Genomic DNA, 15,439 nt, shown 5'->3' with positions numbered 1-15,439 from the left:
ATAAAAATTCTTGTATTTGCCTCTTTATATACACAAAAATTTCTCTAGAGGTTACATCTAGGAATGGAATTGCTTTTCTTCAGAGTATTCTCAATAAAAAAAAAAGAAAGAAAGAAAAAAGAAACAAAGAAGAAAAAGGTCACTTTCACAGTGTAGGCACTCATTAAATATTTACCAAATGAATGAAAATTGGACAGGTCATTCAACTTTTCTTGATACTGTCAGATTTTTTTTCCAAAGGGGTTAGACAGACTTATACTCCCAATAGTTGGCACTCTACAGTCTTACTTACTCTTTGATCTTCTGCCATTTTAATGTTATTCACTCTGATGAGTGAGACACAGTATTTTATAGTGTTACAGCCAAAATTTTGTTATTTCATCTTTAGCACTTTATTTGAATGGGTCGTCTCCTAGTACATGCTCTAATAGAGTATTACTGCTATAAAGAAGGCTGATTTTTTTTTAAGGCTGATTATTTTTTTAATGTCAATTTTCTCTCTAGGAATTCTGCAGAACACTTTCATTATTTTTAATAGTTTATCCTGAAAATTTTATAAAGACAATTATATATTCTGTAAATATGGATAATTTTATATATTCCTTACCAAGCTAAGAAACTTCCCTCTTGTTCCTAATTCACCAAGAGTATTGTTCATCACAAATATCACCTAAACTTTATCAAATGATTTTTCTAAATATTTCACATTTCAGATAAGGATAGGTTCCCCCTACCATAACATGACTATCTGGTATATTATAGTACAATATTTCCTAGTAGTAAACTATCCTTGGATAGTAAACCTCTTTATCTATCCAAATAAAACCTCTAGGTCTTAAAATGTATTGACTTCCAATTGCTAATATTTTTATTTAGTTGACCTTTTCTATAATTTCTTTCTCTATGTAATTTCCATTTCTACTTTAGCTCTTTCTTCCTAATTACTTTAGGTGCTGTTTTTCTAGTTTCTACTGCTTTTGCTGATATTAATACATTTAAGACTGTATTATTTATCCAAGTAGTGCTTTAGCTAGCCCCAGTATTTTTACTAACAGTACTTTCACTAACATTCACATACCAACTCTGTATATTTCCTTTTTATTACATTTTAAAAGGACCTTTTGACATTTTTAAGTATAATTCAGAAGGGGAATTTATTCTGTGTATTTCAACATCATTAGCACTGTAGTCAGACAATAGAATCAAGTATTCCTTGATGAAATATTTTAAGATTTTCTTTTAATCCTCCAGGTTCTGCAGTTATACTCTACTATTAAAAACTAGGTAATAGGGGTGCCTGGTTGGCTCAGTCGTTAAGTGTCTGCCTTCAGCTCAGGTCATGATCCCAGGGTCCTGGGATTGAGCCCCGTATCAGGCTCCCTGCTCGGTGGGAGGCCTGCTCCTCCCTCTCCCACTCCCCCTGCTTGTGTTCCCTCTCTCGCTGTGTCTCTCTGTCAAATAAATAAAATCTTAAAACAAAACAAAACAAACCTAGGTAATTATTTTTACTCACCTGCTCACTCCTGAGAACAAACTCTGGATCTGAGGAAATATGACTGAGAAATTTTTCCAAAATTATCTCTTCAAAAATTGTCTCTTCTAGTCCCTTTGATTTCTTCCTCTGGCATATTTTGGAACCCTTCAATCCATGCCAAAGTCATGCAACTGCTTTTTCATACTTACTTTTTTCTGGACTACATTCTAAATGAATGCCTAATGAATGTCAATTCTTAAATTCTCCCTTTGATGGCATCTACTAGAGTTTCTTTCCCTCAGTAAAACTAATTTATTAAATTTATCCCCTTTTTTTGTGCCAGATACAATTTCTTCTTTCATCTCTCCAGCACCTTAAATATGCTATTTATTTCTTTTATTATTCATCCCTCTCCATCTAAAGTTTTGTGATTATCTCTGCTCATCCTGGTCACTCCACTGCAGAACTAGATCATATAATGAGGGTTTAGAACTTCCTGCTCTAAGATAATATTGTGGATTTTTATAAACCCAGTCACCAACTTAGTTAAGCAGACATTTCAATTCGGGTCCTGGTTTTAAGAACTATGTCTGTCTTCTCCCTTTCCTCCCTTTCCACCTATCCCTCCCTTTCCTTGATTTCCCATAAATGAGGTTTTAGATTAAGTTATTATCCAAACGAGGACCCTCTTGAGTATTACAGAGCCTCTACTAATAACTACATAAATAATAAGCATAAACTGGGAGTCTCAAAGGTAACCTGAGCTATATGATCACCCTAAACATAAGCTTCAGCCTATGCAGCAGTTTTCAGTGTCTTTCTTCAGTCTCCTTTACAAGTATGGAGACTAATGTTAGGCCCTGGCTTCATGTAGTAATAAGCCTGACTCTAATCCTCTATGTTTCATGAAGCAGTTTTAGTCCTTTTAACATACAAGAACCAAATTCTTGGCTACAAGTACCTGCTTCTCTATGCTAAACCCAATCCTCTTCATCACTGTAGATTATCTTAGACTTTAAGCACAGAAAGATTTAGTTTCTAAACACATTGTCTGTATTCTCTTTTTATTATTTTATCTATCATTACTTTACGTTTGAAATGAGGAGGTAATAAACAGTGAGATTAGTGTGCTAATTCAGTAGGAGAAACATCAATTTTTTATACATGCATTCCCCTTTACTCAGCGACTACTTTCAGGAATTTATGTTACAAAAACACTCCCATATATACATTTTAGATGGATATCTGAGTATTCAAAGAAGTATTATTTTTAATAGAATAAAACTATTCTAGTTTATATGAATAGTAAACTAGTTTTAGTAGTTTACTTTACATCTTACTTCTTTTAAGAATAAAGCAGCCCAAATAAAAACTGTTTAAATAAGTTATGGCCCAGCCATGTTAGGAAACACTATAAAAACATTAAAAACTTTTTAAAGTCACAGGGAAAATGCCCATAATAGAATGCTGAATGAAAAAAATATATATATAGAAGTTTATACATTTGAATATAGCTAGGAAACAAAAATATAGTATGAATAATAAAAAATTATAGCAAAGTAGAAAATGGGCACAGTTCCACAGAATAGAGAGTAAAAGCTGAAAAGGTGGGTTAAAACCAAATAATGGAAAGCACGAGGGTCTGAACTACTTATCTTTACCTTTCACAAAATGTGGATTCAAAAGAATTTAAGCAATGAGTGATAGTATGAAATAGCATTAGGGAAGACTAATCTGAATGAAGAATAGAGAATACAGTGGACGAAAAAAAAAAAACTTGTATTAGTAATTGCTTTGTTTCAAATACTAGACCAGATTTTGTTCACATTAAATATTAAAGGTATTTTTCATATTTTTAAAAAGCTGGTATTGAGCTTTAATACAGTATACATTAAAATTATTTTTATATAAATACATTACAAAATAAAATTTTACATGAAAAAATGAAAGCAAAGTACTGAAATGCAATGTTTAAATTTATACATAAAAATAAACTTCCTTGGGGTGCCTGAGTGGCTCAGTCGGTTAAGCATCTGAGTCTTGGCTTCGGCCCATGTCATGATCTCAGGGTCCTGGGATCAAGACCCTTGTCTGGCTCTGCGCTCAGCAGAAGTCTGTCTGAGGATTCTCTCCCTCTGCCCCTCTCCCTGCTAACGCTAGTATGCATGCTCTCTCTCTAAAATAAATAAATAAATCTTAAAAATAAAATAAAATAAAAATAAAAAATAAACTTCCTTTATTTTTCTGTTTGTGTATCCACTTAAAGGTGGAAAGCCATAAAGTAAACCTCAAAAATAAGATACCTATAGCTTGGTAACAATTTTTCTACTAAAGTAAAATAAAGAACCTGTCAAGCTTTGTGGCTAAGGGTCATTACTTTAAAATTATACTTATGTAACTTACAGTCTGTCCATTGCTTCAAATAACTGGAAATTTCGTTATTTATTTTACCATTAGCATCATCATACTGCCCCACCTCCCTCCCTTCCCACACGAATTCTAAGACCCCTGAACGTATCAATCTGGTAACATACACAAAAAGCAGTAAACACTGAACTCCCTTAAGGAATGCAAAAGGAAATAAAGGTTAAAAATAAAAAGTATACTAATGAAAATTTCTAAAAGTAAACCTGTTTCATAAATTACCTAAATTTTAAAGAAACTGAAAATGAACTATCAAAAATGAGCAAATAGAGAATACAAACATTTAACTTTTATCAATCACTGGTGATCAAAGAAATGCAGATTAAAATAATAAATTACAGGGGCGCCTGGGTGGTGCAGTCCCTTGAGTCTCCAACTCTTGGTTTTAGCTCGGGTGGTGCTCAGAGCTGTGAGATCAAGCGCCCAAGTCGGGCTACATGATCAGTGTGGAGTCTGCTTGGATTTCTCTCTCACTCTCCCTTTGCCCGTCCCCCACCAAATAAATAAATAAATAAATAAATAATTCCAATTTTTCACCTATGTTACCAATTAATTCCTAAATATAAAGTATCCAGTTGCTAGGCACACTTCTGGTGAAAGATATACTAGTAAAATTTTTTGGAGAGTAATATATTTATGTATCACACTCATAAGAAATACACTTTCACCAAATAATTTTACCTCTAGTGTTTTGGTTTTTTTTTTTTTAAAGATTTTATTGTATTTATTTGACAGAAAGAGACAGCAAGAGAGGAAACACAAGCAGGGGGAGCTGGTGAGGGAGAAGCAGGCTCCCCACTGAGCAGGGAAGCCCAATGCGGGACTCAATCCCAGGACACTGGGATCATGACCAGAGCCAAAGGCAGACACTTACCAACTGAGCCACCAGGCGCCCCTACGTCTAGTGTTTTAAAATGAAAAAAAGAGGTAGAGAAGTAAACACAAATAATGAATAAATTCTGTAACAGTAAAAAAATGAAAAGATACACTAAAAGAATAGTAAAATAATGGTGGTTTATCCTTATAATGAATTAGTAAGAAGCCAATAATTATGTGCTCTTGCAGAATATTTAATAATATCTGTTAAATGAATGAGGAGAGAGGAGAGAGAATAACAAGGTTATAAAAGATCACATACACACAGAAAATAATCGTGGAGTATTAACTGTGGTTATTCCTAGTTCATTACTTAAGGATCCTTTTTTTATACCCTTTCTTTGAAATATTCTTCAGTACACATATGTTACTTACATTAAGTCAGATTCTAAAAAATATATTAAGGCAATAAAAATTCTCTCAGGCAGCTATTATACACAAGTCATTTTACTCAGTACACTGTAAAGTGCATTTTACCATTAAACAAAATTCCTTTCCTGATACTGTAAATAAGTAAAACAAAGAAAAATTTTAAAGATAAACTTCTTGATTACACAATCAGCAAGAATATATAAATGTCACTTAACAGGTTCCACATAGATTACTGACAGTACTGCTTTGTAAACAGAACAAAACAAAAACACTTAAAATTTACCTGCATTGCACTTTTCCCCAATTTCACCACTTCAAATAGTGTGACAGGCTCCCCTTCACCATTCTGTTGAGGGTGCCCATTAGCTCTTCCACGGCCTGTTCCTCTAACAGTAGCTTCAATTCTACTCTTCTCTCCTGGAGATTTTCGAGGTTTCTTATTTGTAGACTGAATAAAAAGATGAGGAAAAAAATTAAATTAAATACAGGTACACTTTGCTTTATGCAGAATACCTCAATTATGTTTCATCCTGTGAAAAGTACTTAGCACTACTACAGGTTAAGAGATGTAATTCCTGACCAAAGGAAGCTTTACAGTTTGTTTTCAGTAATTAAAAACAAACTGCAAACAGCAAAGTGTAATTTATATATAAGGCATGAAAATTTTAAAAAAAGTTAGTGTTTTGCACAACAATAATGCCAATGCTGAAGATATTAACCATGTCCTCTTTGACATCTTCTTTATACCTTCTTCAATACTATTCCCTCAGAAACCTTATTCAATAAAACATTACTTGGAAATGTTGCATATTCAACCTCTCTCTCTATAGAAGTCCTCAAATATTTTTTTATCCAGTCATGCAACAAAAATAGGTTGAACATATGTAAAACTGTTCTAGGTACTAGAAATATAACAAACTGAACAAACATTCCTGCCTTTGATGGAATTTACACTCTTCAATTAACATCCCATCCCATGCCCTCAATTTTTTTTTAAAAAAGTCAACACTAGCTACCACCTTATCTATGTCTAACCTTTCAGCCAAGGGTAATTTGATAGAATCGCTTGCAGTCACTACTATTATTCCCATAAATTTCATTCATATATAAACTCATCACAGTTGCTGCTTTACTAAATTTACCAATGAAACAGTGTTGCTAAATGTAATAGACATGTCTTGAAACTCTATCAATAGGCCACAGGATGAAATCCTTTCCTTTCAGATATCTTTTCCCCTCCCTATATTTCTTACCAGTTAGGGTTACCTTCAGTCTCTGCTCAACATCTTTTCTTCTCAATCTTTATACTCTCTTTTGAGGGATTTAATTTAATCTCAAAATAGCCTGTTTCAGTTATCAACTTAATCAATTTATTCCTCATCTCCACATCTACCCTTGTTTGTCCCACATTGTGATCCTGGAGCTGGATCTGTAAACATTTTTGTTTTCTGCTGCAGTGTTCAGCTTTGTAACTAGAGGGCACCGAAGGAATACTACAAAGTATGGTATGTAGGGTCTTCCCTCCCTACTTATTATACCTGTTCACTTTCTATTCTTGTGTTCTTCATAGTACCCTTTCAACTCCTCTTGGTTAACAATCTTATAATCATTTCTGTGTGTGGATTAATATGTAATAAATTTACTATTTAAGCAAATTATTTTTAGAAAAGTTTTAGATTTACCAAAAAACTGTAAAGACAGTACAGAAAATTCCCACATACATCACATCCACTTACCCTATTATTAACTCCTTACCATTTGTATGGTACATTTGTTACAGTTAGTGAACCAATAATGAGAGATTAACGAAAAGTCCCTACTTTATTCAGATTTTCTTAGTTTTGCCTAATGGCCTTTTTCTGTTCCAGGACCCCAACCAGGATACCATATTACATTTATGTCATGTCTCTCTAAGCTCCTCTTGGCTTTGACAGGCTTTCCCTGGTTTTAGGGTGACTTTGACAGTTGTGAGGATTTCTGGCCTTATAGAATGTTCCTCAACTGGGTTCTGTCTGATGGGATTTTCTTATCACTACACCAGAATTTAGGGTTTGGAGAAGAAGATGTAAGAGATAAAGTGTTATTTTTTTTTCACCTCATATCAAAGGTATATACTATCAACATGATTTATCACTGTGAATGTTGACCTTAATCAGTTGACTGAGATGGTGTTTGTCAGGTTTCTCCACTGTAAAGTTACTTTTCCACCCCTTTCCATACTGTACCTTTGGAAGAAAGACACTACATATATCCCACATTTAAGGGGTGGGGAGTTATTCTCCACCTCTTTCACAGGGGATTTTTACACAGATTTAGAACTTTTTCGTAAGGGAGATATGTCTGTTCTCATTCATTCAATCATTTAAACAAATGTGGACTCATCAAAATTTCTTTTATACCCTGAGTTATAATTCAACACAGTTCTGTTGTTCAACCTGTTTCAACTCTGGCCATTGGGAGATCTTTTAGTTGGCTCCTGCATCCATTTCACATATACCCATCTGTGTGTGTGTGTGTGTGTGTGTGTGTGTGTGTGTGTGTGTGTGTGTGTGTATGTGTATGTGTATGTCTTACTGGTTACCTTCTGGCAGCACAATATTCTGCAGGCTCATCTTGTATATTCCCTTCCTCAATTTTTGGAACCATCCAATACTCCAAGGAGCTCTGGTTCCTTTTATTGGAGAATGATATTAGAGATGAAGATCTGGGCACTAGGTTTTGCTCCTTGATATGGAGTGTCCTTGCTTCTAGACTCTTAAGCAGACAAAGAAATACATGTCCCATATACATATAAATAACTATAAATACTGCTGTCTGTAACAATCTATTATCTGTATTAAGATAAATATAAATTCATACTAGTATCTCCAACTTCAATCCATTACCATATGAATGCATCTTCCCCTTACTAATCAATATGGTCCCACCCCAACAGTGACAAACCTGGCACCCACTAGTATACAAGTATAGCAATATTAGAACTGTTCAATCATACCCCAGCAGAAACAATTTTATTAACTAGATTACAATGCTTACATATACAATGTAGTTTCTTTGATTTTAGTCTTACAGATTCATTTCCAAAGTTACTTAAGTCAGCAACTTCCTGCCCAATTCCCTTCAGTGACATTGTTTCAAACACTTCAGAGGTAGACTGCTTTGTTAAATTCTACATTCCATCCTGGTATCCACCTAACCTCCTAAATGACTTTATAAAATCTATACTTATAAAATTCACTTTTTCCATAAAGTTCAATGGGTTTTAACAAATGCACAGTGTCGGGGCGCCTGGGTGGCTCAGTCATTAAGCGGCTGCCTTCGGCTCAGGTCATGATCCCAGGGTCCTGGGATCGAGCCCCGCATCGGGCTCCCTGCTCAGCAGGAAGTCTGCTTCTCCCTCTCCCACTCCCCCTGCTTGTGTTCCTGCTCTCGCTATCTCTCTCTCTGTCAAATAAATAAATAAAATCTTAAAAAAAAAAAAAAAAAAATGCACAGTGTCATGTATGTAAATATGTTATCTCGTAGAAGAGTTTTCACCACCTTAAAAAATCCCTGTGCTTCTCCCATTCAACCCTCCCACTTCTCTTTGGCAAACAATGAATTCTTTCATCATAACTATAGTTTTGGCTTTTACAAAGAGTCATACAATTAAATCACACAGTATGCAGCCTCTTCAGACTGTATCTTTCACCTTAACAATATACATTTAAGATTCATCCATGTCTTTTAGTGGCTGAATAGCTAATTTCTTTTTATTTCTAAATAATATTCCATTGTATGAATGTATCACATTTTGTCATCCACTTACCTAATGATGGACATCTTGGTCACCATTTCTTGGCAGTTAGGAATAAAGCTGCTATACACATTCACATGCAGCATTTTGTGCAGACATAATTTCCAAATGAGTTATGTAAACATCTAGGAGGATGATTATTGAATCATATGATAAAACTATGTTTAGCTTTGTAAAAAAAAAACTGCCGAACTGTCTTCCAAAGTAGATATAACATTTTACATTCCCACCAGTGATGAATAAGAGTCCTGATGCTTTGTAAGCTTGACAGCTTTGTAACCTTCTCAGGTTTTTGGATTTCAGCCATTCTAATAGGTATACAGTTGTTATCTTATTGTTGTCTTAATTTGTGATTCCTGAATGACAAATGATTAAGGACTTTTAAATAATTAATAATTCTTCACATTAAATTTTTCTGTTCCAATTACTAGAATACATATTGTCTCCTGACTATACACTGACTGATTCTCTATACTTGCACTATCTAACATGGCAGCAGTACTCTCATGTAGCTAACTGAGCATATAAAATATGGCTAGTCAAACACGAAATGTTCAGTAAGCATAAAATATCCACAAGATTGTGAAGATGTGAAGATTTACAATGAAAAATAGCACATTAAATATCTCACTTATAATGCTATAGTGATTACATGATGAAATAACATTAGATATATAAAAATTAATTTCATTACCCATTTTTTGTAACTTAGTAGAAAATATTACGCTGCAGATGTGGCTCACATCCTATTTCTACTAAACGATCCCACACTATTCCAATACTATAACCACAGTAATTCTTATAATATAAACATAATTCCATTACTTCCTTGTTTAATCTCTGATCTTTAGTGACCCTCATTAACCATCAATTTAAAGTCCAAATTCCTAAGCATGGAAAGTAAGGCTATCATTTACTACCTGTTCAGTCATCTACCACACCAGATCTCTCTTTACAGACTGATAAATTTAAAGTCGCTTAAAAACATCATCATTTCATGCATTCATTCTTTACAGCTGGACTCTTGATTTTGGCTCCTCCTAGTAAGTCTTGTTTCTGTGCTCACTCTTTGGAGGAACAGGTATTTTCTAGGTATTGTGCGTGCACACAAGTGTGCATGTGTGTGTATGCATGCATATGTGTGTATCTGAAGAAAGCTGCCAAAATGTTATTTTTCTTTATTAAATAAGTAATACATACTCACATGGCCTAAAATTCAAAAGGTGATTAAAGTTATACAATGAAAACTTGCACACCCCTGCCCTCAATCCACAATCTACTTTCCTAAGAGACAAACACTATTACTCATTCCTTATATGTCATATAAACAAAGAAATGTGTATGAAATTTAAGAATAAATAAATAAATGGAAACCCATTCTATGTTCATGGATTGGAAGAGTTAATACTGTTAAGATGTCAATACTCCCCAAAGCAACCTACAGATTAAATGCAATCTCTGGGTGGCTCAGTCGGTTAAGCGGCTGCCTTCGGCTCGGGTCACGATCCCAGGGTCCTGGGATCGAGCCCCGCGTCGGGCTCCCTGCTTGGTGGAGAGTCTGCTTCTCCCTCTCCCTCTGCCTGCCTCTCTGCCTACTTGTGCTCTCTCTCTCTCTCTGTCAAATAAATAAATAAAAAGATTTTATTAAAAAAAAAAAAAAGCAATCTCTATCAAAATCCCAATGACCTGTTTTGCAGAAATAGAAAAACCCATTCTATAATTCATAAGGAATCTCAAAAGCATCTCAAATGACCAGAACAATCTTGAAAAAAAAAAAAAACAACACTGGAAGACTCACACTTCTTGACTTCAAAACTTATTACAAAGCTACACTATGAAAACAGCATGGTGCTGGCATGAAAGCAAATATACAGACCAGTGGAATATAATAAAGAGCCCAGAAACAAACCCTCACATATATGGTTTAATGATTTTGGCAAGGGTGCCCAAACCACTCAATGGGTAAAGAGCAAAAGTTGGAAGAATGGGAGAAAATATTTACAAATCATATATCTGATAAGGGATTAATATCCAAAATATATAAAGAACTACTAAAACTCAACAAAACAAAGAACCTGATTTGAAAATTGGCAAATAATTTGAATACACATTTCTCCAAAGAAGATATGCAAATGGCCATTAAGCACAAGAAGAGATGCTCAATGTTACTAATCATTAGGGAAATGCACATCAAAACTACAATGAGATGGAACCCCATACCTATTAAGATGGCTACTATCTAAAAAGAGAAAACAATTCTTGGAGAGGATGTGGAGAAATTAGAACTCTTATGCACTGTTGATGGGAATGTAAAATGGTATAGGCCTTATGGGAAACAGTATGTCAGTTCCTCAAAAAATTAAAAAAAGAATTACCATATGATCAACCAATTATACATACATATATACCCAAAAGAACTGAAAGCAGGGTCTCAAAAAGTTATTTGTACACCCATCAAAACACCAACATTATTCGTAATAGCTCAAACTTGGAAGCAACCCAAGTATCCATTGATGAATGAATGGATAAGCAAATGTGGTATATACACACAATGGAATATCACTGAGCCTTAAAAAGGAAGGAAATTCTGACATAATTTACAATATGGATGAACCTTGAAGACATTATGTAAGTGAAAGAAGCCAGTCACAAAAGATAAATACTATATGACTCCACTTAAGTAAGGTACATAGTCAAAATCAGAGACAGAAAGTGGTTGCCAGAGGCTAGGGAAAACAGAAATAGGGAGTTTTTGTTTTTACTGAAGTACAGCAATTTATAATAGTTTCAGGTGTACAACATAAGTCAATATTTATATATTTTACAAAGTGATTACCACAATAAATCCAGCTATCATCTGTCACTGTACAAAGTTCTTACAGTATTACTAACTATATTTTCTATGCCCAACATTGCATACCCATGTCTTATTTATTTTATTAGAATTACACTTTTAAAAGATGAATAAAGTTCGGGAGATGGTGGTGATGACTGCACAATATTATGATGAATGTATTTAATACAACTGAACTATACACATAAAAAATGGTTAAGTTGGCAAATCTTAGGTGTATTTCACCAGAATAAAAAAAAATTGGAAAAAACCTAAATGCATATGTGTATTTCCACATATCTATTATATTTTATGTTACTTATGCACAATTCTGCACCATTCTATTTTCACATATTTTAGACAATCTATAGTATGTCCTAGAGAATACCTTCATTCTTTTCTGAAAGCTGCAGTGTTGCATTGCACAGATGTACATTAATTTTTTTTAGACATTAACCCGCTGATTGACATTTATTTTATTCTGGATCTTTTACAATTACAAATAACACTATGACAAGTAAGCCTGCATATGCGTAGAAAAGTTTGTGTGTGTCACACACACATACATTATTATACATACATAGCATATAGATAGTATGAACTAAACTCCACGAATAAAGGGGAAATAAACCAGAAATCTCACACCTGGGAACCTTTAGCATGGGTCATAAAGGGGGGAAAAGGTAAAAACATAAAAATCCATTTGATCTTATCTAAGGTCTATCTATTTTATCCCTATTATCCCAAGAGTGATTTTCCACGTCCCAAATCTAGACAGTAATAAAGAGTAAAGATGTTCAGAAAGACTGACCCTAATAAAAAGAGTAAGAAGAGAGACTATAATAATGCAACAGGATACATATGATCTTTAGGTTATACACAAAGGATACAATTTTGCAGTCCTGAGAATAATCCCCGTCTCAGACATATAACTACACTTACCCCACTCAAATCATATGTTTGTTTGGAGTTTGGCAAGGGGGGCAAAGGTGTAGGGGGAATTTAAAAATTAAGAATTCTGACAGTTATTTTAAAGGGTAATAATATATATATAAACCTTTAATTACTTATGACTTGACAGGCTCCCTTCCCTACACATTTCTGCCACATAGGTGAGGCCACCTGTAGGTGTATTTCCATTCCTAAACAAGGATCCAAGGTGCTCTCAAATGAAAGAAATGGATGATGTTCCACATCAAACTTGCTTAGCTGTTTCAGTTCTGACATTGTGCCATCTTAAGAACTGAGTCCTTGCCTTAATTCAGAGACCATTACTAATACCTTAGTAACCTAGCCAATAAACCAGCGCCTCTAGAGCTATAGACCTGTCCTACCATTATCAGTCTATCCCAGGGACTGAAGTCCTATCCTTGAATTCCAGGCCATTAGGTGGGTCTCCCACAAGAGGCTACCAGACCACATATATGGCACAGATCTAGTTCAGAAGACATCTCTAAATGCTTACTGATCCAGGTCACACACAGTCTCCCTGATGGAACATGATCCACTTACTCCATCTACCCCAACTACTTCTTCGATAGGAAATCTTTCTTCTATTAATATCAAGTGGATCTCTTCCCAAATACCTGCTTCAATGTAGTGGGCATGTCTAGTTTCTATGTCATCTTACAGAGTCTCACCTCACCTGGTCTACCTTCCAGAATTCCTGCTTAAGAGCTTAAGTGAGATTTATGTGGTATTATTGCCAAATATGCAGAACCTGAATCTAACCATTAGCAAAGACAAACTCAAACTGATTCAATCTACAGAACACAAGGTATGAAAAAAGAGATTTTTTTCCACAATTCAACACAACTTATTTCTTTATTCATCATGCAGTTACTATGTACCAGATACATAAAAAAGTTGATCCTTCCATACACTACCACACATGGTTTTCAAAGAACTTACAGTATTTAAGATATATTTTCCAACATCCCAATACAATGTCGTTAATTGGTGGTGGAGGAAGACTCATGCTTCAAATCCCATTAAAAATAGTGTAAGTGAGATGTCCATGGTCCACAGGGTTACTAATAAAGAAAACTAAGATCTGTACCTCTGAAACAAATAATGCAATATATGTTAAGAAAGAAAAAAAGAAGAAGAAGAATGTAGCAGGAGGGGAAGAATGAAGGGGGGGAAATCGGAGGGGGAGAAGAACCATGAGAGACAATGGACTCTGAAAAACAAACTGAGGGTTCTAGAGGGGAGGGGGTTGGGGGGATGGGTTAGCCTGGTGATGGGTATTGAGGAGGGCACGTTCTGCATGGAGCACTGGGTGTTATGCACAAACAATGAATCATGGAACACTATATCTAAAACTAATGATGTAATGTATGGGGATTAACATAACAATAAAAAAATTAAAAAAAGAAAAAGAAAACTAGAGTCATGTGTTCACTGCTAGACATTCCAGGGACAGAGTGGGGGGAAAAGATGCTAATGATCACATGTAGGAAAACAAAACTACCCAAAACAAAGCCTGACTAAAATTATTAAGTAATGACTTTTACAGAAAACATGCTCATGAATTAATAAATCTACACACCCTTCACCGCATCTTTTTTTTTGTAGTTTAAATTTTTTTTTTAAATTTTATTTTATTATGTTATGTTAATCACCATACATTACATCATTAGTTTTTGATGTAGTGTTCCATGATTCATTGTTTGCATGTAACACCCAGTGCTCCATTCAACACATGCCCTCTTTAATACCCATCACCGGGCTAACCCATCCCTCCACCCCCCTCCCCTCTAGAACCCTCAGTTTGTTTCTCAGAGTCCATAGTCTCTCATGGTTCGTCTCCCCCTCCGAATCCCCCCCCTTCATTTTCCCATTCCTACTATCTTTTTTTTTTTTTAAACATATACTGTATTATTTGTTTCAGAGGTACAGGTCTATGATTCAACAGTCTTACACAATTCACTGCATCTTTGTGAAAATGATGTAATCAAATGTCAGAGTCTAGAACAAATGCTTTATGAAAGTATCTATTACTTAAATGTGTACCTACACTTCTGGTAAACCGGTTTTGTTTTTTTTTTTTAAGATTTTATTTATTTGAGAGAGAGAGAATGAGAGACAGCATGAGAGGAAGGAGGGTCAGAGGGAGAAGCAGACTCCCCGCTGAGCAGGGAGCCCTATGTGGGACTCAATCCCGGGACTCCAGGATCATGACCTGAGCCGAAGGCAGTCGCTTAACCAACTGAGCCACCCAGGCGCCCTTTGGTAAACTGTTTTAAGTTAGCACTGCTGTGTAGGAAAATTAACCATCCTAAACTAGTCTATCCCCATGCTCTATATAAAATGAATTGCAGTCTGAATGTGCAATGACTTTCCTAGAAACTTAAGAGACACAGATATACCAACATTGCTTTTTAGCTTTGTGCCTTACCTGAATTTGTTCATAAGCTCTAAATGTGCAATAACACCTACCCTTTCACAATAGTGTATATAAACATACTTGGAATAACAACAAAATCATTACATACAAATAATTAAAAGAAAACCAGAAACACAAATAACTGTAATATAATATAGTAAACTACAGTATATAAAAAATGTTTCAGGGCACCTGGGTGGCTCAGTTGGTTAAGCGACTGCCTTCGGCTCAGGTCATGATCCTGGAGTCCAGAGATCTGAGTCCCACATCGGGCTC

At 34.9% G+C, this 15,439-nt stretch overlaps 1 protein-coding gene across 2 annotated transcripts in view; it reads right to left on the bottom strand.

The window, feature by feature from the left end:
• Positions 1–15,439, bottom strand: part of STAG1 (STAG1 cohesin complex component) — a 426,191-nt gene that overhangs the window by 282,715 nt on the left and 128,037 nt on the right. Inside the window, exons 2-3 of one of the 2 annotated variants that reach the window (XM_078071557.1) lie at positions 7,728–7,900; positions 5,430–5,594 (exon numbers count right to left, since the gene is read on the bottom strand). In XM_078071557.1, the coding sequence (XP_077927683.1) occupies positions 5,430–5,435 (6 nt within the window). In that variant the 5' untranslated portion in view covers positions 5,436–5,594; positions 7,728–7,900. The remainder of the gene's footprint in view (positions 1–5,429; positions 5,595–7,727; positions 7,901–15,439) is intronic. The other variant, XM_078071550.1, reaches the window with a different exon arrangement.

Source organism: Halichoerus grypus, chromosome 1 (assembly GCF_964656455.1).
Source record: "Halichoerus grypus chromosome 1, mHalGry1.hap1.1, whole genome shotgun sequence".
Classification (NCBI taxonomy): Eukaryota; Metazoa; Chordata; class Mammalia; order Carnivora; family Phocidae; genus Halichoerus; species Halichoerus grypus.
Note: the sequence above shows the minus strand (reverse complement) of the source record. Positions and strands in the feature narration are given on the sequence as shown.